We start from the raw sequence: 23,354 nt of genomic DNA on the forward strand, positions 1-23,354 counted from the left end.
TGGGCTGCGGAAGAAGCTCTTCTTCCCATCAACATTCTGGAACTGCGGGCGGTTTATCGGGCCCTGCAGTCGTCCGGTCCCGCTCTTTACGGACGGCCGGTTCAGGTGCAGTCCGACAACGCCACCACGGTGGCGTATATCAACCACCAAGGAGGAACTCGAAGTCGGGCAGCAATGTCGGAGGTGTCTCGCATCCTTGCTTGGGCGGAGTGTCACATTCCAGCGATCTCGGCAGTCTTCATTCCCGGAGTCCTCAATTGGGAGGCGGACTTCCTCAGCCGTCACGACGTGCATCCCGGGGAATGGTCGCTTCACCCAGAGGTGTTTCAGCTACTCGTGGACAGGTGGGGGCTGCCGGAGCTAGACTTGATGGCCTCCCGTCACAATCACAAGTTGCCCGTTTACGGGTCAAGGACAAGAGACGCAGGCGCCAGTCTGGTAGACGCGCTGTCGGTGAAATGGACGGTTCACCTGGCGTATCTGTTTCCTCCGATATCCTTACTTCCTCGGGTTCTGCGGAAATTCAAGCAGGACGGCGGCACGCTCGTGCTGGTTGATCCAGCGTGGCCCAGACGTCCTTTGTACTCCGATCTGAGGTGTCTCTCCATCGACGCTCCGTACCTTCTTCCTCAGCGTCGGGACCTGTTGTCTCAAGGGCCCTGCCTTTACCCGGATCTGGGTCGGCTGTCTTTGACGGCGTGGCTCTTGAGACAGCCGTCTTGAGGTCTAGGGGTTTCTCCAGTTCAGTCATTGGTACCATGCTTAGGGCACGCAAGCCTGCCTCCGCACGGATTTACCACAGGGTGTGGCGCACTTACTTTCAGTGGTGTGAATCCAGAAACTATGATCCTCAGGTGTTCCGGGTTTCCAGAATCTTGGAGTTCCTTCAATCAGGTTTGGACCTCGGCTTACGCCTGGCCTCTCTGAAGGTTCATGTGTCTGCATTGTCTGTGTGGTTTCAGCGACGGATTGCTACACTACCGGATGTTCACACCTTTTTCCAGGGTGTTCTCAGGATACAGCCTCCCTTCGTGCCTCCTGTGGCTCCTTGGGACTTGGCGGTGGTGCTACGGGTCTTGCAGGGTCATCTTTTTGAGCCTCTTGAGGCGGTGGACCTCAAGTGGCTGACGTTCAAGACCGTTTTTCTCCTAGCAATTGCTTCTGCCAGGAGGGTGTCAGAGTTGGGGGCGCTTTCCTGTCGCCCTCCTTTTCTGATTTTTCATCAGGACAGAGCGGTGCTCCGCACTCGTCCTGAGTTTTTGCCCAAAGTGGTCTCGAAGTTCCACATTAATCAGGAACTTGTTGTGCCAGCTTTTCAGTCGCCTGATCTTTCAGCTGGTGAGGCTTCCTTAGATGTAGTCTGGGCACTTAGAATCTATGTGGATCGGACTGCTTCGGTTAGGAAGTCGGATTCTTTGTTTGTCCTCTTCGGTTTTCACAAGAGGGGTTGGCCTGCCAACAAGCAAACGTTAGCCCGTTGGCTTCGTTCCGTTATTTGTGAGGCTTATGCACAGGAGGGTTTACCTGTGCCAGCCTCTGTTAAGGCTCATTCCACTCGTTCTGTGGGTCCCTCTTGGGCTGCTAGACGTGGCGCCTCGGCTGTTCCGCTGTGTAAGGCGGCCACTTGGTCTTCAATTCAAACGTTTTTGAGGTTCTATGCGTTTGACACCTTCGCCTCTCAGGATGCATCCTTCGGGCGCCGGGTACTCCTTTCAGCACAGGAGCATCCCCGCCCTTAGTTGAACTGCTTTGGGACATCCCCAAGGTCAACCTTGTGGACCCCCTATGGACCCTGAAGTAGAAAACAAGAGATATGGTAAGAACTTACCTTTGTTATCTCTGTTTCTACGAAGTCCATAGGGTCCACAGGGCGCCCGCCCTGACTCACCTGGCTTCAAATGGGCTGTGTGGCTGGTCACCGGTTTTCCGTCTCCCATTTCTGTGAGTATGGTTTCTTGTGTGTTCCAGTCTTCCTTCTCTCTGTTTAGTCTCCTCCTCCGGCCTTAGCTGCTTACCAACTGAGGTGCCTGTGGCCGGGGCGGGGTATAGAGGAGGACGGACCCAAGTGCATCCTGGGAGCAGCAAAGCTTTAACTGCGTGGTGCCCATGGATCCAGATCCAGCTATACCCCAAGGTCAACCCTGTGGACCCTATGGACTTCGTAGAAACAGAGATAACAAAGGTAAGTTCTTACCATATCTCTTGTTTTCTTGCCAATTTCTCACATGGAATAGCCTTAATTTCTAAGAACAAGAATAGACTGTCGAGTTTCACATGAAAGTTCTCTTTTTCTGGCCATTTGGAGAGTATAATCGAACCCACAAATGTGATGCTCCAGATACTCAACTAGCTCAAAGGAAGGCCAGTTTTATAGCTTCTCTAACAAGCAAACCCATTTTCAGCTGTGCTAACATAATTGTACAAGGGTTTCCTAATCATCCATTAGTCTTCTAACGCGCTTAGCAAACACAATGTACCATTAGAACACTGGAGTGATGGTTGCTGGAAATGGGCCTTTATACACCTATGTAGATATTCCTTTAACAACCAGAAGTTTGCAGCTAGTATAGTCATTTACCACATTAACAATGTATAGAGTGTATTTCTGATTAATTTAATGTTATCTTCATTGAAAAAAACAGTGCTTTTCTTTCAAAAATAAGGAAATTTCTAAGTGACCCCAAACTTTTGAATGGTAGTATATATATATATATATATATATATATATATATATATTACCAACTATGCAATGGTGGGCCAATCAGAACCTGGGGACAGGGCTTCGCAGGTGTAGGGGAGGTGCTGTGCTCCGTGTCCTGGCACCTTGTAAAAAAAATAAATAGTTTATGCTGTGCCATCGATGAAGGGAAACCGTCTGATTCTCCCCCATCGATGGTAAAAGCATTCGACATCAGCCATAAACCATCAATGATTATGAATCATCAATGGTCGATGGCCATCCCTAGGTCACATCCATGACATCACTAGTCAGACCATAGGCCCTTTATATCTTTCAGGGTAATTTTAAAGTGGTATGAGGTTAAACTTTACACTTTTGCATTATGTGTCTACAGTATCTTTAGATGCTTTCTATAACCCCAAATGCTGTCTCCTAATAATACACCAACAACACCACAGCGCACAATGAATTGACACTATCACAGACCCAGCACTATAAATTACATGTAATGCAGCAAGTACAGTGTGGAATAACATTAGGTGGAGTGACAAATCAAAACTAACATTGAATGAAATTGTGCTGTAGCTCTGTACATCTGTACTAACATCCAAATTCAGACATACAGTAATTCCCCTGTGACAAATAAAACCTCATTACTTACCTTTCCAAAGCCACCCTGGCCTAGCTGACGGAAGAACGTTAGTCTCTGGATGGTGTGAGAGACTTCATTGCTGAGGCAGGATGACTGAGCACTGCTGGTTCCTAATGGAAAAGTGAGATGAGAACATTTCAATAACTCCCATATATTATAGAACATTAAGGGGCCTAATTATCAAATGTTTTTATTTTCATATAATTATGTAGAAACTGCAGTTTCTACATAATTTTATGAATTGTTGCTATGTATTAATAGCCTAATGCATGGCATTTCATAGAAATCTCCTGCAGAAGGCTAATTAACACTGCAGATCGCAGTCCCCATTATTATCAATGAGGACTATGATCTGACCCCTATGTCCCAAATTCCGAAAGGCAAATCATTTTGGAGTTTGGCCCCATTAGTTTACATCATTTTCAGATGGTGTAAACCGCTTTAAGTCTATGGAGGCTTTACTCTCAGGAGAGAGATCTTCCAATGCAGTGTCAGATTCCCCTGGAGGAGTTTTTCACAAATGTGAAAGACTGCTCCAAAATGCTGGGGAAATAACTCACAGGGACAGCGGTTATCACTACCGCTGTCCTTGCGGGTTCAGTTTAGTACATAGTGGGGCTACTTTCATTTGAAATAAAAAAAATTCTGCCGTGATATGAAGTGTTAATAATCGTGGCAGTGCCTAATTGAGCTCACATATTTATTACAGCAGACAACCAGTTACATGAATATTTCCATTCATATATCCTACTTCCTACTATGTGCCAATTGCAGTCAATCTAAGGCCCATATTCAATTAGCGTTGAAAAGCCGAGATCGCCAAAAAGTTTTCACCGATGTGCGGTTTTCGCCACTTTACGAAGTATCGCCCTATTCAATTCCAGGACGCTTTTCGCCGATCATGGCTTTCCGCCTCTAATTGAATCCGGCCATTAGGGGTTTTTTGGTCAGCTATATGTTTTGGGACCAGATGGAGCAATTCAATTGTTGCTCCACATGGGCATTATAGCCGCCAGCATTTCTGCTTGCACCCTCTGGATGATGCGAGCAAAAATGTGCAATAAACCGGTAGTTAGAGTGTCCAAACAGCAGTTTGGGCGCCCTAACCAGGACTGTAGACGGGTTTATCCGTTTTACATGTCTAAACCTGGTCTAATAAGGCCTGATGACCGCAATAAGGCGTCCATTCATTTATTGTGAAAAACATTAAAACCATTTTATGCTAATCTTAACTCTAAAATAATGACACTGACAACAAGTGCTTGGTTCGAATCAAATTAATGTATTTATTAATTGCATGAATTTATTTTAATAAAGGGTGGCAAAAGAAGGCGCTACCACAACCCAGCTCTAGCCAAATACTTCTCACCAAAAACTGGGGATGACTAAGATGCCCCCCTTTCAATATGCGTAACCTGCGCTGTGAAAGTCTCACCACCCCTTACTATGGCACAGTCCAGACACTTCCGCAAAGAAAGCGCCCAATTGTCCACCCCGCATAGGTAGGACACACTCCCTGTCCTTCAAAGGGGCAAGTGCCCCACAGCAACCACTTATGCCACATGTGCCCGCTGGTTAGTATCGCCTTCCCGCCTACTGCTTTAAAATTGTTTAGTAAAGGACAAACACATGGTTTTGGGTAGGGAGCGAGGGGCTTCCAACTGAAAAAGAGGCTGAACCTATTCAAATTTAGCCTTAAATAGAAAAACTCATTATGCAAGCCCCTTGAAACTCTAATTGGCTAACTGTCAACTAATGAAAAAAGGGCCTCAAAAAGCAGAAAACTGCCTAGCAAACAAATTCCCTATTACTGACCAATCACAAAAACTGAGGACTCTTATATAGCCTCATGCCTATGCAGCCCTCAGCTAGTCTAATTAATGGGTACCCAAAACCATTAAATTGCAACACTTGGCGCCCACTAATTATCGCCGCCCACAAAACAATTAAATTGCCCCTATAGTATATAATTCTGCTCATAATAACAGTATATACACACACATTTTTCTAATCTCATCAACTATGTTAATCCAATAGCATCAGAAATCTAAAGTATGTGAACTAAATATTTCCTTTTGTGACAAACAGGACTGTCTGCAACATTTGTGTTTGCATTACATTTGCCTATAATGTGTGGTCACATGACAGCACTGCTACTATCTGGGCCGAATTAAGGCTTGTGGGGGCCCCAGGGCAACTAAATTGTGGGGGCCCCTCCAAACCACACAGAGCCCACCCCCCTCCCTGAAAGACCCACCCAGAGCCTACCCCCGCCACATGAAGACAGGGACAAACGTAGGATTTTTTTTGAGGGGGGGGGCCCTGAAAATAAATTTATATATATATATATATATATATATATATATATATATAGAACCCATTTGAATCCGGCACTCATAATGAAAATTTGTACTTGCCCAGGTGCCCTCTACGCACACGAGTCCAAATCTGTGTCCAAATAGTATCCAAAGTGTAGCCGCACTCACGGGACTTGTTTAGATCAAGAAATTATAAACTGCTGATAGCAGGCTTGAATTCCAACGTTTCAGATATTTAATCTTTTTTCAAGGATATAGCACGGTGCTATATCCTTGAAAAAAGATTAAATATCTGAAACGTTGGAACTCAAGCCTGCTATCAGCAGTTTATAATTTCTTGATCTAAACAAGTCCCGTGAGTGCCGCTACACTTTGGATACTATATATATATATATATATATATATATATAAATCATACACTCACACATAAACAGTATACACACGCTAATACATATATACATATTAACACATGGACACTAGAACATATATACATATACACACTAACACATACACAGTATACACATAACATACTGTATACACCATGACATATATCCATATAGAATAGAATCACATACATACATACATACATACACACAAACCGAAACATTACACAAACATACCTTCACTTAATGCAGCAGCTGCTACAGGACCAGTCCTGGTTGCAACAAGGACCGAGCACCTCGATCCATTAGGCCCCGCCCCCTCAATGTAATGCAGTGATTTGCGGGTATATGGGGCGGGGCTTGTCATATTGGCTCCGCCCCCCAATGTTGTGTGTCAGGGAGGGTTTCTATGTACGCAGAAACCCCCCTGCATCCGCAAAATGCGAGCGCTCTCTCTGAATGAGGGCGGTGGTTTCTCTGTAATGAGCCGGCCTCCTGGCCGCTCGCTAAGCTGTGGGTGACCACCCACAGCTTTAGCGAGCGGCCAGGTTGATGATCATGAGTGATGTCAGTGGTGCCGCCCCCAGATGGCAGGCGTTCCTTCGGGAACGCCTCTGTTTGGCCAGCCACCCCCCACCCTGCCTACAAAACGGTGCAAGTTGTCGATCACCATTGACAGCCGCCCCTTTTGTAGTGAGCCCCAGAGTGAGAGAATTTCTCTCTCGCTCCGGGGCTTGCACACTCGCAGTGCGGACGCTGCACGTGCGCAGGGCCTCAACATCGACCCGCTTGCGAGCGCTCCGCTTGTGAGTGGGTCTGAATGAGACCCTCAACCCGGGAACAGGTGTCGCTTTGTGTGGGGGCCCCTGGACGACCACCCCTGTCGCCCCTCCCTTAATCGAGTCAGTTTCTGCCGAGCATTGATGAAGTTGTCATATACACAAGTGTGAAGCTCTGGAAGGAGATATAGCTAACAAGCTCCACAAATCGTATCTTGGCCCCAGATCCAGTTTAAAGTTTCCCTCTGCCCTCCTGTCTCAGGGCGCCCCCCAACTTTGATTACAGCTTCAGTGCAAAAGAGCACCACAACTAGAAGTTGAAAATGAGGAGGGTGGAGACTGAGCAGGGGGACGGGGTTACATGGCACTATACAGCCAGTCAGTGCTAGCAGCAGAATGGGGGAGATGAGGGGAGGGGGGGACTGAGCAGGGGGACGGGGCTACATGGCACTATACAGCCAGTCCGTGCTAGCAGCAGCATGGGGGAGATGAGGGGAGGGGGGGGACTGAGCAGGGGGACGGGGCTACGTTGCACTATACAACCAGTCAGTGCTAGCAGCAGCATGGGGGAGAGGAGGGGAGGGGGGGGCCTGAGTAGGGGGACGGGGTTACATGGCACTATACAGCCAGTCAGTGCTAGCAGCAGCATGGGGGAGATGAGGGGAGGGGGGGGTCTGAGCAGGGGATGGGGCTGCATGGCACTATACAGCCAGTCAGTGCTAGCAGCAGCATGGGGGAAAGGAGGGGAGGGGGGGACTGAGCAGGGGGACGGGGCTTCATGGCACTATACAACCAGTCAGTGCTAGCAGCAGCATGGGGGAGAGGAGGGGAGGGGGGGACTGAGCAGGGGGACGGGGCTACATGGCACTATACAGATAGTCAGTGGTAGAAGCAGCATGGGGGAGAGGAGGGGAGGGGAGGAGAGGCAGCAGGAGCAGATACAGACAGTGGGTCTCATTCAGACCCGCTCGCAAGCACCTATTAGCTTTCAAGCGGGTCGATTCTCTCGCTCCAGGGCTCACTACAAAAGTGGCGGCTGTCGATGGTGATCGACAGCTCGCACTGTTTTGTAGGCAGGGTGGGGGGTGGCTGGCCAAATGGAGGCATTCCTGACGGAACGCCTGCCGTTTGGGGGCGGCCCCACTGACATCACTCATGATGTCAGTGGTGAGCTTCCGGCTCTATTAGAGCTGAAAGCTCACTGGGGCTTGCAGCAGACGAGACCCTACCACAACGGTCTCGTCACAAGCCCCGATGGTCACGATGGTCTTGACCATCGCGACCATCAACCTGGCCACTCGCTAAAGCTATGGGTGGTCACCCACAGAATAGCGAACGGCCAGGAGGCCGGCTTTGAACATAGAAGCGGCCGCCCTCATTCAGAGCGAGTGCTCACATTTTGCGAGCGGCTCTGAATGAGGTCCAGTGTGCCAAGTGATGATGTAAGGTAAGAGGGAGGAGGAGGAACACTATCTATATGTATATATGAATAAGGCCAAGATTTACTAAATAGGATAATGCTGTAAAACCCCAGAAAATGCAGTTTTCAGGGTTTTTACCGCATTCTCCATATGTACAAAGCACCGGCAAGCATCAACCCGATGGGTAACGCCACCTTTAGGTGTCATTACCCAATGGAAGCCTATGGGCTTCTTTTCAGGACACTCCTAGTTGGGAGGGATCTGATCGGATCTCTCCCATGAGCCCCCGCGGCCGTCTGGGCATGCGTAGAAGGACGCCTGAGGCACTTCTGGGTATTAAACTCGGAAATCCCTCTGCCGGGCAGCATAGCAAAGGACAGCTCTTATCGGGGTAGCTGTCCTTTGCGATATTCTAGGTACATACCACGGTAATGAACTGCAGTGTGTACACGAAGACAGGCGGGATGTACCGCATTGCTAATGCAATGCTTAGTACATCCCGCCCTAAGTGTGTGATTATCTGTATGTGTGTAAATGAATGAATGTATGTGTATGACTTTGTGTACCAGTATGATATATATGTGTGTGTATAAGTTTCTGACTACATGTATGTATGTGTGACAGTGTGTATGTATGTGTATAAGGGGCAGATGTAGTACTTAGCTTTGGAGAGAGATAAAGGACTTGAGTCACTTGTATGCACTGCAGTGCACGTGCATGAATTAGCATTACGATCGTACTGTGATCACTTATACAGATATAAAGCCATCGCAGACAGAGGGACAGGACATCAGCGTTTGGGGGTGCTGACGGGGGAGTGGTTGGAGAACCACAGACCTGTCTGTCTATTTGAATGCCATTTCCAAGGCGTGCATAAATAAGCCACTCCAGACGGCATACGCAGCTTGAGTACGTGTGATGACATCTAAAATTTCTGAGTAAGGACCGAGTAGCTGTAATTCTGCATGAGGGTCCAATGTTACTTGATGGTACCGATGTATACGCAGGTCTGCAAGGTATTACAAAGGTGAGATAGCGGTAGTAGGTGCCTCTATGTTGGCTTTGCGATTGCAAACATTAGCAAATTTTCGCAGCAGATCTGCGTGCAGCTATAGCGATCCATAGTGAATCAGGCCCAAAGTGCCAACCAATCAGCTCTTAACTGTCATTTTTCAAACATTGCCTATAAAATGACAGGAGCTGATTGGTTGGTATTTTATCTCTCTCCACTTTATCTCTCTCCAAGGCTTAGTAAATCTACCCCTGTACGTGTAACTACATATGTAGGTGTGTGACAGTATATATGTATATGTGTGTGACTGTATGTATGTGTATATGATGTGTGTGACAGTATATCTGTATGTGTATATGTGTGTGACTGTATGTATGTGTATATGATGTGTGTGACAGTATATCTGTATGTGTATATGTGAGTGACTGTATGTATGTGTATATGTGTGTGACAGTATATCTGTATGTGTATATGTGAGTGACTGTATGTATGTGTATATGATGTGTGTGACAGTATATCTGTAAGTGTATATGTGAGTGACTGTATGTATGTGTATGACAGTATATCTGTATGTGTATATGTGTGTGACTGTATGTATGTGTATATGATGTGTGTGACAGTATATCTGTAAGTGTATATATGTGTGACTATATGTATGTGTATATGATGTGTGTGACAGTATATCTGTATGTGTATATGTGAGTGACTATGTATGTGTATATGTGTGTGACTGTATGTATGTGTATATGATGTGTGTGACTGTATATCTGTATGTGTATATGTGTGTGACTATATGTATGTGTATATGATGTGTGTGAAAGTATATCTGTAAGTGTATATGTGTGTGACTGTATGTATGTGTATATGATGTGTGTGACAGTATATCTGTAAGTGTATATGTGAGTGACTGTATGTATGTGTATATGATGTGTGTGACAGTATATCTGTATGTGTATATGTGTGTGACTGTATGTATGTGTATATGATGTGTGTGACAGTATATCTGTAAGTGTATATGTGAGTGACTGTATGTATGTGTATATGATGTGTGTGACAGTATATCTGTAAGTGTATTTGTGAGTGACTGTATGTATGTGTATATGATGTGTGTGACAGTATATCTGTATGTGTATATGTGTGTGACTGTATGTATGTGTATATGATGTGTGTGACAGTATATCTGTAAGTGTATATGTGTGTGACTGTATGTATGTGTATCATACTTGCCTACTTTTGAAAACTAATTTCAGGGAGATTTTAGATAGTGGTTGGATTGCCATTTGTCCTGCAGTCTATACTACCAGGAACTCGGGTGTACTGTATACATAACCAAAGTCAGCAGAATAGATATGAAAAAGGGGTTCTAGAAAATGGAAGCCACCCTAAATCACTGCAAGTGGTAATCTCAAGTCTGAGAAACGCCCCCTCCCCTCCTCATTAAAAATTATTTCACAGATCTGATACACCCTTCCGCCATAGCTTAAAATCAGACCCCACATCAGCCTCTCTCAATTATGATCATATGGTACCCCACACTTGACAAACCCCCTCCCTCAATTGGAAACATACCCCAGTCCTGATTATCTTCCCGGCCTTTCTCAATGTACTCTATAATCAGTCTCAAACATGACAACTCCCTCAATTAAAATCACATCCCAGAACTGCCCCCCAGACCTAACAACCTATCCCCCTTAATTAATAACATATTTTAGAAGTGGCCCCCTTCATACATGACAACCCCCCTCTTCTCCCTCAATTAACAGCATGTTCCAGAAGTGACAACCCCCCTTCTCCCTCAATTAACAGAATGTTCCAGAAGTGACCCCCCCTCATACCTGACAACCCCCCCTTCTCCCTCAATTAATAGCATGTTCCAGAAGTGACAACCCCCCTCATACCTGACAACCCCCCCTTCTCCCTCAATTAACAGAATGTTCCAGAAGTGACCCCCCCTCATACCTGACAACCCCCCATTCTCCCTCAATTAATAGCATGTTCCAGAAGTGACAAACCCCATACCTGACAACCCCCCCCCCCTTCTCCCTTAATAGCATGTTCCAGAAGTAACCCCCCTCATACCTGGCAACCCCCCCTTCTCCCTTAATAGCAAGCCCAAAACTGTTCTTCCCTTCCCTGCCCCCCTCCCCCTTCACCTTCAATAAAAATCATTTACTAACTGCCTTAAATCTGATAAAAGAAAATGCATTTTAAAAATAAGACCTCAAATCAATGGGGGAAGTCCAATACTCACCAGTCTCCTGCTGCTGTTGTCCCTCCTATCTCCGGCTCTCTCTCAAAGTCTGCATGGCCGTTTGCAGCCTTCCACCAGCCATCCACCAATCAGCGTTCAGATACTCCAGCCATCCACCAATCAGTGTTCAGATACTCCTATCACTGTGATTGGTGGATGGCCAGCTCCATCCACCAATGAGGCTGCAGACAATGTTACTTGGCTTCTGCCATCGCGGCCGCGGATCCAAATCCTTTACAGTGTACCGGCCGGGCCGGCCCGGGGGAAGATGCCTTCCTGCACAGCTCACCCTCTACTTATATTTTTTTTACTAACGAGGTGAGCAGACTTGGGACAGCAGCCGGGGAGGAGGAGAGGACGCTGCAGCCGCCGCCAGTCCCGCTCCCTGCAGTCAGAGATCAGACAGACTCGGGAGGCAGTGACACCTAGGCGGCCAACGTTACTCACAACTCCGTGGTAGCCGGCCTATCATATTACATTACTGTAAATGACGTTGCTTGTCGTGATGTCCTCAAGCCTGGCCCCTCCCCTTTCATATCCGACTCGCGCATGCGTAGTGCGGTGCTTTGACAGGTCAGTGGGAAATACCGGGGGATTCTCTATACTTTCCGGGGTAGCGGGAGCTCCCAGCTTATAGAGGGAGGCCCCCAGCGGAATGCGGGAGGGTAGGCAAGTCTGATGTGTATTTGATGTGTGTGACAGTATATCTGTAAGTGTATATGTGTGTGACTGTATGTATGTGTATATGATGGGTGTGACAGTATATCTGTATGTGTATATGTGTATGACTATATATGTATACATGTCCTCCCAACCATCACAATGTTGCTGGGACCTGCTGTGCACATGAGCATAGGGGGCAGCCCAGCAGCTGTGGAAGCAATGTGTACGCCCCCAGTGTGAAGAAAAATGGGTGTGTGATGTATGGCCATGTCCCCATTTATTTGCATGCAGAAGGCTCACACACTATGAGCCTGATTCAGAGTTGTACACAAACCTGATCATTTGCTTACAGCTTCGATGATGGGTGATCGGCGCATGCAGAGGATCTGTACGGCTCATTTTCTGATAAGTGTCCATGAGATCGCTTGCAGTATCCCCTAAGCTGCAGCATGATTGACATGCTGTGGCCATTTGGGGGTGGGGGTGGTGACAGTGATTGATTTACAAAATGGGGACATGTTGCCCCCATTTTGTAGGCATAACAAGGCCAGGATCTCCATCTTCTGATGCGGATTTCCTGGCCCCAGCAGAGGCGTTCCATAGGCCATTGTTAGTAAACTTAGGCTACTTATACCCCTTTCACACTGCAAGCAATAACCCGGGTTATTGTGCAGTGTGGAAGGACCCAGTTGAAATAACCTGGGTCAAGTGACCCGGCATGTCAACCTGGGTAACGAGCAGGATTGAACACGGGTTCATCCCGGCTCGCAGTGCAGTGTGAACGGATAACCTGGGTCGATGTGACTTGGGACCCGTTAGCAGCATAGGAAGAGCTGGCGCTTGGAGATGATCTCACATGACGCCAGTGACATAATTGACCCTGCAATAAGCCGGGTCATGCTGCCAGTCTGAGATTCCAAAGTGAAAGGGGTATAAGATGGCCCGTGGCTGTTAGATGGTGATTTGATGCTGTGTCTTTGGATGCACCACTCTGAGCTGGGATGCCGGCAGTGAGAGTTTTCAGCCTCCAGACGTACAATTCTGAAACAAGCCCAATGACCAAAACTTTGTATCTCAAATATTGGTCTTTAGTGACCCCCAGCCTTAAGTTCCGGGCCCCTCAAAGCCTCAATCCAGCTCTGCTTGGTCCAGTTGAGTAATTCCATCTTCAGATGGGGAGAAGGTGTAACAGATAATTACTGGCAGAGTACGTTATGTGGTCAGAGGATTTATCATATGGTTGGGTGGAGTCTGAGATCATTAGTAAATCATGGTATTGATTATTGACAAATAATGTAAGAGACATGATTGGTATGGCAGGAAATTGGAACGGAGCTGCACAAATCATTTTTGACCCTAAAGTACAGTGTAATTCTTCTAATTTCCCAGATGTAATGGGCCACATGTTCTGGGGATAGCAAAATGAAGTTAAAAAAGTATTTTTATTTGTTTGTTTAATCTTGCATCAGACGTCTGCTTTATAGGTGAACACAATAAGGATTAAGGTGGCGTCTCTATATCCTGTATTTTACAAATATGTATGTAAATATGTGTATGGGTTTCATACTCACAGATAGTGATCATCACAATTACAATAGATATAATGACTACTAAATGACTGGACACTAATGTTAATATTAAGCTTTATTTACAGATATCAATTTAGCTTTTAGATTTAAAGCGGGAATAATGTCTAATTATTGCTGCTTTAACTCTAGCGGGTAAGTCACCAAAATCTTGCAGCTGCCTGCAACCCACAGGCTATTACACTTAGCCCATAATCTTTACTTCTAATTCACATTAATCAGTACATCCAGTTACTACCAGTACCCACACTGCAAGTGACTGAAGCCGCCTTGTCATTGGTAGCTCCCCATTAGCCTCTACACATCCAATTACATCACCCACACACTAAGGGGTCAATTCAAAAGACTGCGAAGGGTGCATGTCGCTGTTGCCATGGCGTTAAAACACCAGCAATGGCACGGCATTTCGCACCCCTCGCGGCCTGCTCTGAGCCTGGATTCACATAATTTTGCTTGGAGCCCTACGAGGCTGTGAGCACTTAATGCGAATTCGGGATGCCGTCAAGTGCAGCCGTTGTCATGATGACTCGCACCCTGGAGTACATCGCATTTAATTGCACAGTAATACATGTGGTGTAAATGGTGCTTTACACATTACCAATACTCTTGGGGGAGATGTATCAAACCTTGGAGAGAGATAAAGTGGAGAAAGATAAAGTACCAACCAATCAGCTCCTAACTGTCACTTTACAGACTGTGTTTGAAAAAATAAAGTTAGGAGTTGATTAGTTGGTACTTTATCTCTCTCCCCTTTATCTCTCTCCAAGATTTGTTACATTTCTCCACAATATTTAATAGTTTGGTTGTAGTCCATGGGGCACAATATTTCAGCCCAGATATAGTGCAACCCCCTATTACTGTAATAAGTACAAACATTGTCATATATAAGCATTCTTGGATTTACTATTAAGACAAATACCACTAAATTAGATTTTGATGCAAGAAACAGCATGATGTAAATAAATACATGTAAATGTATTTTCAAATAATGGTATAGATATAGAGGCCTCAGCACTTGTCTACTATAGCACAGCCTACAAAATGTCATTCATGGTGTTTGTATGATAACAGTTTGTATGTATGAGTCTCCCTTACCCTGTCTCTCTGCATCTACGTGATGTTCTTTGCTCTTCTTCTTATCTCCAGGCTTCTCCTCTGGGCAAGATGACAAGTGCCTGCATCTCTTCTGTCTCTTGATGGAGACCTTCACCTCTTCCTCGGAGGGGTTAGAAATAATCCTCCTCTTGCTGTAATGTCCGTTCTTGCTCTCCTCTGCGCTGGACGATAGCTTCCTCCATCTCTTCTTCCCCTTCTTGATGGAGACATTCACCTCTTCCTCGGAGGAGGAGTCAGATAGGATCCTCCTCTTGCTGTCATGTCCAGTATGGTTCAACTCCTCTGAGCTGGATAATAGTTTCCTCCATCTCTTCTTCCCCTTCTTGATGGAGACCTTCACCTCTTCCTCGGAGGAGGAGATGGAAATGATGCTCCTCTTCATGTCACGTCCGTTGTTGCTTAACTCCTCTGAGCTTGATGATATCTTCCTGCACCTCTTCTTCCCCTTCTTGCTGGAATTGATGCTCCTCTCCATGGTGGCCTTCTTCATCCCTGGCTTCCAACGGTCGCTCTTCCACCAGTGGTTTGAAAGTAAACTGCCCTGACACCAGCTGCAGCTTTGAAAAGTGGCATGTGCCATCAGTGGCAGTTACCTGCCCATATCCCTGTGCTACATACATGGTGTATGCTGGGCGAGCCTATATGCATGTAACATGAATAGGGAGGCATGTGTGAGATTATCACTGGATTAAATAGGGTTTTCCTAAATTATGGGGTGGGAGTCATTTTTATCAATGTGGATTGATCTGATTAAAATGTATCTATATTAAGGTGCATATTGAATTATGTTTGTCACTATTTTATTAAAAAAAAATTATAATGTATTATTTATATATTCTGTATTACCAGTTATTTATGTAGTGCACACACATATTAGCCCGTGCTTCCCAGAGAACATTTCAGTTACTGACATTAGTCCCTGGCAGTCCTTGTCTAATAAAAACATGGACATTAATCCCTGCCCCAGTGGATCTTACAACATACATGCCTACCCTCCCGGAAGTCGCAAGAGGCTCCCGATTTTTCAGGTAACCCCCCGCACCCCTGGAAGAGTAGCCACTTCTCCCACATTCTTCCCACTTCATAGTGAAGTGGGCAGAATAAGGAGATTTTTCTTGCAGACCGGCGGGTCAGCAAGTAGGGGGCGTGCCCTAATGACCTTATGATGTGTTCTTTAAATATGCCCCGTTCACGGCAAATTGCAGCGAGGGGGCGGGGCTTAATGATGCGACCCATCCCCAACTCCTCCCACCTGCTTCTCCTCCCCAGGCTTCTCCTGGGTAAGAAAACTCCAATGTCGGCAGGTTTGGCTTACAATCTGTATTCCCTATCACATGGGCTCACAGTTTATAGCAATACAGGTTGAGTCTCCCATATCCAAATATTCCGAAATGCAGATTTTTTTTTGTATGACTGAGATAGTAAAAACTTTGTTTTTTGATGGATCAATGTACACAAACTTTGTTTAAAGCACAACATTGTTAAAAATATTGTATAAAATTACCTTTAGGCTGTGTGTATACGGTGTATATGAAACATATACATTTCATGTATGTACACAAACTTTGTTTGAGCCTCAAAATTATTGAACATATTGTATAAAATGACCTGCAGGCTGTGTGTATACGGTGTATATAAATCATAAATGCTTTCTGTGTATAGATTTGGGTCCCATTCCCAAGATATTTCATTATGGTGTGCAATTATTCCAAAATACGGAATATTCCGATATCCAAAATACCCCTGGTCCCAAGCATTTTGGATATGTGAGACAGCCTGTACCAAATAGTTATTGACAAGATAAACACAAAACACACAGGTGCAGTAGTCAGCCATGGACGTGTCACTTCTCATACATACTATTATTCCTACTGGGATACAATTTGGCACTTTCCTCATTGTCCTACACTGTGTCTTACAATTTGCATACTGTATCCAGTCTCATGGTCTCTCTATACCTTTTATAAGCCAGGGATATCATGGTCTTAACTTGGGCCTGTATTCAATTTGAGGCGAAAAGTCCGGATCCGCGATACTTTTTCGCCGATGACGTAATTTTTGCCTGTTTGGCTTTTACCCCGTATTCAATTTGAAAGACTTTCCACCTAGGCGGAAAGTAAATGCAATGTAATAGGCAGAAAAGTTTCGCCTATGAATGGGAGGCGGAAAAAGGTGCAGAATTGGGGTTTTGGGGTGCAATATTGCGGGAACCCCCGTGCAGTCTTCAGACAGTCCCCCAAAGGTAATCTGTGTCAACATTTTTTTTAAAAACACTTAAGGACACCTAAAAAAAAAATCACTTTCATTTTGGGGGCAAAAAATAAAAATGTTGGGGGACAAAGTTGAAAACTAGCGAACTTGACTCTGGGGGGACCCCAAGTATGCCCCAAGTGTTTTTTTGATTGCATGCTCTTGCGGCAGGTGGTTTTTTCATGATTTTTTCAACTTCACTTTAGCAACTTATAAATATGCTAACCCCCATTTTCAAGTACCCCAAATTTGATGGGATAACTTATTTTCTGGAAAAAATATTCCTGAATACTCTTCTGCATCACGTATAGAAAAATACAATTTAGCAGCTATTAAGCCCGTTTAAAAACACCAAATACCTTCAGCAAGCCAAATCGGGGGGTACCATAGGGAACCCCCATGTCAGTGCATCTTTTGGGGGGTGTCAGGCTGATTTCCCCAAATCTGACAGCACTTTCCACCTGTTTAAGTTTCGCCGGGTCCCGTTTTCGCGTGCTTTCAAATTGAATACGGGGTAAAGCAGGCACGCGATACTTTTCCGCCTACAAAACAGGCAGAGTAGGCGGAAAGTCCGGGCCGCGAAAAAGTATTGCGGCTCGGCTCAAATTGAATACAGCCCTTAGCTGGATGTAATATTACTAGTACAACTGATATATTCCTACTAGTGATGAGCTAAGCTATTGCAATTTAGGTCCTTAAGAGTTTTGTTTCAATAAAAAAAAAATTGCCATAAAATACTGAAAAATGACTTTTTCAGGTGATAATTACACAGAAGCAGGGGCGGGGGCAGGAGGCCAGGTGCCCCCCAGGCCGCACCATCACCTAGAGTCCTGGGCTGCCTTCTCTGCAGTAAGCGCCCTGGTGGTCAAGTGGTTGATATAGCCGTGATCCACCTGTCGGATCTTACTACATCTTTCTGTTACTGCAGAGTGACAGAAGCCATGTAGACTATAAGTTAGTAACAGAACAGGCTGTGATACTGGCGGCCGTATTACAGGGGAGACTGCTTGTGTGTAGCTGTGGCTGTGCTCCGTGAGTCACAGATGACAGCCTGAGACACAACAAGCAGGGCCAGCAATGTGACCATATTAGTGACATGGTTGTACTGCAGCTAGCGGCTGTGTCACCCAGGACCCTCCTCAGACTTCAGGTGCCCCCACACCCAGATAACATAATAAATATATAATAAATGGAAGCGTCATTCTTAGTAGGAGGCTCCCATAATTATTAATATTAAAATATATTCAACTGACTCATATGAATATATAACCCTATATAGTACCCTCTGCTAGTAAGAGACTCCCATATAGGCAGGAGGGCCTGGCAAAAGAAATCTTGGGGCCCAGAACACTCATGTTTTTGGGGCCCCCCATCCCTTAATAGCAAAAAATGCTCATTTCATTATTTCCATTTCAGGATGGGGATAACAAGAGACAGTGAATGAAGAAATGATTTGCTTAAATAAAGCTTTTTTTCTATATGTAATTTTATTAAGATATTTTAAATCCAAATATTTAAATATTGAAGTTTTTTTTTATTTTTTTTATGTAATCTGTTTTTATTGCAAACGAAAACAGCACGGTACAGATATGGCCGCAATGGCCTACAGAAACATCAAATAAATTCAAATAACAATATGAATTCAATGGACAAATATAATCATGAGGCATGAAATGAAAGAACAAGAAAGAGTAAGTCTCAGATCGCATGGTTCTGTACGTGCTGTCAGATATTACTAAGTAAAATAAAATAAAAGTAAATATAATATTAGAAATCAAAATAACTAAGAAAATAAAATACATAAAAATTAAGAAAGAAAATATTATATAAAGGTAGCAAAAGAATGGGGAAAATTAAAAGAGGATGTCGCTATATCCTAAGAGGCATTTAAGTATTGTACTTTGTACTCAGTAGTCTCTTTAAAACTCAGCCAGCAATGCCAAGTGTCTGCAAATCTCAGGGGAGCTGGTTTAGATAATGAGAGGTCTTCCATATACATATACTGGTCTATTCTTTGGAACCATCGAGATATGGGAGGACAAGTCGAAGACCTCCAATAACATGGTACAGTAGCCCTCGCAGCATTCATCAGATGACGCAACATGGATTTTTTATATATAGATAATGGAAGGTCAGACAAATTTAGCAACCAAAATTCAGGTTTATCAGATAAAGAAAGACCAGTGATCAATTCCGATAAGTGTCGAACCTTCCTCCAGAAGTCAGCTAACACTGGGCATTGCCACCAAATATGAAAAGAGGTGCCCACAGCCTGTTGACAACGCCAGCATAAATCAGATAAATTTGGAAACATCCGATGAATGTGAACAGGGCACCTATACCATCTAGCCAAAATCTTATATTGGGTTTCTAGAACTTGGAGTGATGAGGAACTAGCAAAAGTAAAATCAAATATTTGTGACCACTGATCCTCAGTTAGTTCCCTTCCTAGTTCACTATGCCAAGCAGAGACATAAGAAGGTAAGGATGGGTTAGAGTACTCAAGACACATTCGATATAAGGAAGAAATAAGGTGTCTTGGTGGATCTACTGCCATACATAAAACTTCAAACTTAGTTGGAGTCCAGCGAGGATCACTAGCCTTAAGAGAGTTAACATAGTGTCTTAATTGGAGATATACCCAGAATGAACGGGATGGGAGATTATATATTTGCCGGAGATCTGTAAAGGATCGCAATCCACTAGGTGCAACTAGGTGGGATATACATGTAATACCCTTTGTGGATCAATCAGATAAATTAGACGCCATGAGACCTGGGGGGAAATCTGGGTTATCCACCAGTGGAGTAGGTAATGAAGCGCCTGGGCTAAACGAGGGGGAGCTTCTAAATTTGTTCCAACAGTGGAGGGTGCGGCCTAGTGTCGGGTGAGATAAAGACGGACATTTAACAATCCAAGGAAGGACATGGGGTGGTTTACCTACTGTGTGACCTACTATACATGTCCATTGTTTGACTGCAGATAGTCTAGACATTTCAACAATCCTAGACAAGTGGACTGCATAGTAATAAGTAAGAAAGTGGGGTAATTGCAGACCACCTTTCAAACGACTTTGCGTTAATACAGCCTGTGATAGTCTGGATCTACCTGAGCCCCAAACAAAATGGTCCACTAAGCTTTGTAATTCCCTAAAAAAGGAAACTGGTATGGTAATAGGCAACACTTGCATCAGATATAAGACTTTAGGTAAAATAGACATCTTGACCGTATTGATTTTACCCAACTTGGATAGCTTCAGTAGAGACCATCTCTGGAAATCTGTCTTAAATTGTTGAATAAGAGGGGGAAAATTTAATTGGTACAAATTATTATTTGAAGGGGATAGAAGAACACCCAAATATTTAAGACTAGAAGAAGTCCAAACAAAGGGAAAAGCACTTCTAAGGCTTGTCACAGTACTGTCAGAGGCTGATACATTCATGGCAACAGATTTGGAAAAATTGATTTTAAAATTAGAGATCCCACTGAACCTATCAAACTCATGCATGAGGGCAAGGAGAGAGGTCACCGGCAAAGAGATGGTAGCAAGGAGATCATCAGCAAATAGTGCCAATTTATACTCATGGTCTCCAATCTGCACACCTTTAATATCCCCGTTACACCGGATAGCCCTCGCCAATGCCTCCATGCAGAGTACAAATATAAGAGGAGACAGTGGGCATCCTTGACGTGTACCATTATTAATCGCAAAAGGCTCTGAAAAGGCCCCATTAACCCGTACTCTGGCCATGGGAAATTTATAAAGGGCTAAAATACGATGAAGACAGTGAGAGCCTAACCCCATATATCGGAGAAGACCTTCCATGAACCGCCAATCAATCCTGTCGAAGGCCTTATCTGCATCCGTTGAGAGAAGGACAACAGGGGACTTAGTTCCTTTAACAAAATGAATTATATCAATAATTTTAGAAGTATTGTCCTTAGCCTCTCTACCTCGAACAAATCCCACTTGGTCCTCGTGTATCAAGCCAGGGAGAAGAGAACTCAACCTATTTGCCAGCATTTTAGCATACAATTTGAAATCATTATTTAATAAAGAAATAGGTCTATAGCTTGCACATTGGGCAGGATCCTTCCCCTCTTTGGGGATTATTGAAATATGTGCTTCAAGTGTCTGAGGAGAGAAACCCAGCCCATCTGAAACTTCATTACAGGCCTTCAAAAAAAGTGGTAACAACATAGATCTAAACGACTTATAATAACTTACAGGAAAACCATCAGGGCCAGGGCTTTTCCCAAGTGGAGTATTTGACAAAGCAAGATCTAGTTCCTCGTAAGTAAAGGGGCGATCGAGAGAGGTCAGATCACTCTCATCGAGTTGTGGGAAATCAACCGAGGAGAGGTAATTTCTGATCACTTCCTGATGCGTTAATGAATGGGTAGGTGATTGTTCCTTACGTAAATTATAAAGTTTCATGTAGTAATTTTGAAAGGCAGCTGCAATCTGAGGAAAGGTGTGGACAACATTCCCCCCTGAATCCCGAACATTAGAAACGTAAGATTTTAGCCTCTGAGTTTTTAAAGCTCTAGCAAGCATTTTGCCAGGCTTGTTACCCCATTGATAAAATTTGTGCCTGCATTTCTGCAAATCCAATTTAGTTTTATCGTGAAGAAGCTTATTAAGAGCCTGTCTTGCTTCAGTAAGTTCTCTCAATGTATTTTCATCTAAAGAAGATTTATGGGATGTCTCCAGGGATTTAATACGGGCTAGAAGTTGTTGCCTTTGAGCCATCCTCTCCCTTTTTAATCTAGAGCCTAACTGGATATAGTGTCCTCTAATCACACATTTGTGTGCCTCCCACACCGTTATCTTAGACACATCTGGAGCGTCATTAATATCGATATACTCAGTAATGGCTTTGAGAAGGTAATTTTTAGTACGAGGATCACTAAGCAAAATCTCATTAAAGCGCCATGTCCACGGTCTGGGCATCGAGTTGGGATAACATATATTTGCAAAGATTGGGGCATGGTCAGACCAAGTAATATGACCTATTTGACTATGGGGAAATATTGAAGGTTTCTATGGTCTACAAGAAAGTAATCAATACGTGAATATACATAGTGCGGGTTCGAGTAAAACGTATAATCCCTAACCGTTGGATGTTGAGTCCTCCATAAATCTATCAATTGGTACTCAGAAAAGAGTTGACGTACTCTACGATGGTCCCGCAAGGAGACTCGGGGCGATCCCAAAGAACAGTCTAACACAGGATCTAAGGACCAGTTAAAATCTCCACCTATTATTACACACCCCTCTCTCAATGGTTCCAAAAGTTTTAAGACCTTATTAAAAAATTGCCTCTGTTTCTGACTCGGAGAATAAACATTTACAATAGTGTATACTTGATTATATATCTTACATTTCAATATCTGACATCTGCCTTCCACGAGGATATGATGAGATATATCTGTAACGGCGAGCTTACGAGAAAGGAGTATAGCCACTCCCAGGGACTTACTCTGAGAGTTATTACTGCAAAACACATGAGGGTAATAATAATTCCCAAGCTTAGGAGCAACCAGCTGCTTAAAGTGGGTTTCTTGCACAAAAGCCACATCTACCCTCTCTAGGTGAAGTTCTCGTAGTAATGTGGAACGTTTCTCAGGAATATTAAGACCTTTAACATTAAAGGAACATAATATTATATTTTCTGACTTAAGAGGGGCCATGGCAGTGACTGTGGGAAAGGGTAATCATATATAGAGAGTAAGGCATTATATGAATCTTATAAAGGTGTACATGGGCAGCAGAGGTATAGCGACTAGAAAGGGAAAAAATAAAAACAAAAAATAAAAACAAAAATAATAAAGAAAAAATAAATTAAATAATAAGAAAAAACTGAAAATAGTCTTATTAGAATAAACAGGAAAATATATCCATGAGAAAAAATTTCCGCTATTGGAGCAGGCAGGAGACGATAGTCGGCCCATGCTCCAAGGTCAAAAAATGCGGAACGACCCAACTGGGGTAAGGCAGCTAGAAACCACCCCCCCCGGGAATAAAGAACTAACATATATCCTGTAAACGATAATATCAACAAATCATCTACATAATAATAATAACAGTACCATCTACATTAGTATCGTAAATGTATGAGGCATAACTATATAGCAATTCTAGAAGAATTTCGTAAAAAAAAAAAAGAAGAAGGAAACTTGCTAGAACAAACACAACCTTACAAAATCTGCTGTATAGTGAGAACAAAAAGCATAAATAAA

General features: G+C 44.1%; 1 protein-coding gene and 1 long non-coding RNA gene across 2 annotated transcripts in view; one reads left to right on the forward strand and one right to left on the reverse strand.

Annotated features, from left to right (window-relative positions):
- LOC148479054 (protein kinase C delta type-like) overlaps positions 1–15,243 on the reverse strand; it is a 77,729-nt gene extending 62,486 nt beyond the window's left edge. Inside the window, exons 1-2 of the mRNA XM_088455023.1 lie at positions 14,841–15,243; positions 3,342–3,442 (exon numbers count right to left, since the gene is read on the reverse strand). Of these exons, the coding sequence (XP_088311149.1) occupies positions 3,342–3,442; positions 14,841–15,243 (504 nt within the window). The remainder of the gene's footprint in view (positions 1–3,341; positions 3,443–14,840) is intronic.
- The window catches only part of LOC148479053 (uncharacterized), a 150,542-nt gene that overhangs the window by 97,106 nt on the left and 30,082 nt on the right, over positions 1–23,354 (forward strand). The gene's annotated exons all lie outside the window — the stretch shown is intronic.

The sequence above is a fragment of the Taudactylus pleione genome, unplaced genomic scaffold, assembly GCF_031769625.1.
Source record: "Taudactylus pleione unplaced genomic scaffold, aTauple2 ptg000641l, whole genome shotgun sequence".
Classification (NCBI taxonomy): domain Eukaryota; kingdom Metazoa; phylum Chordata; class Amphibia; order Anura; family Myobatrachidae; genus Taudactylus; species Taudactylus pleione.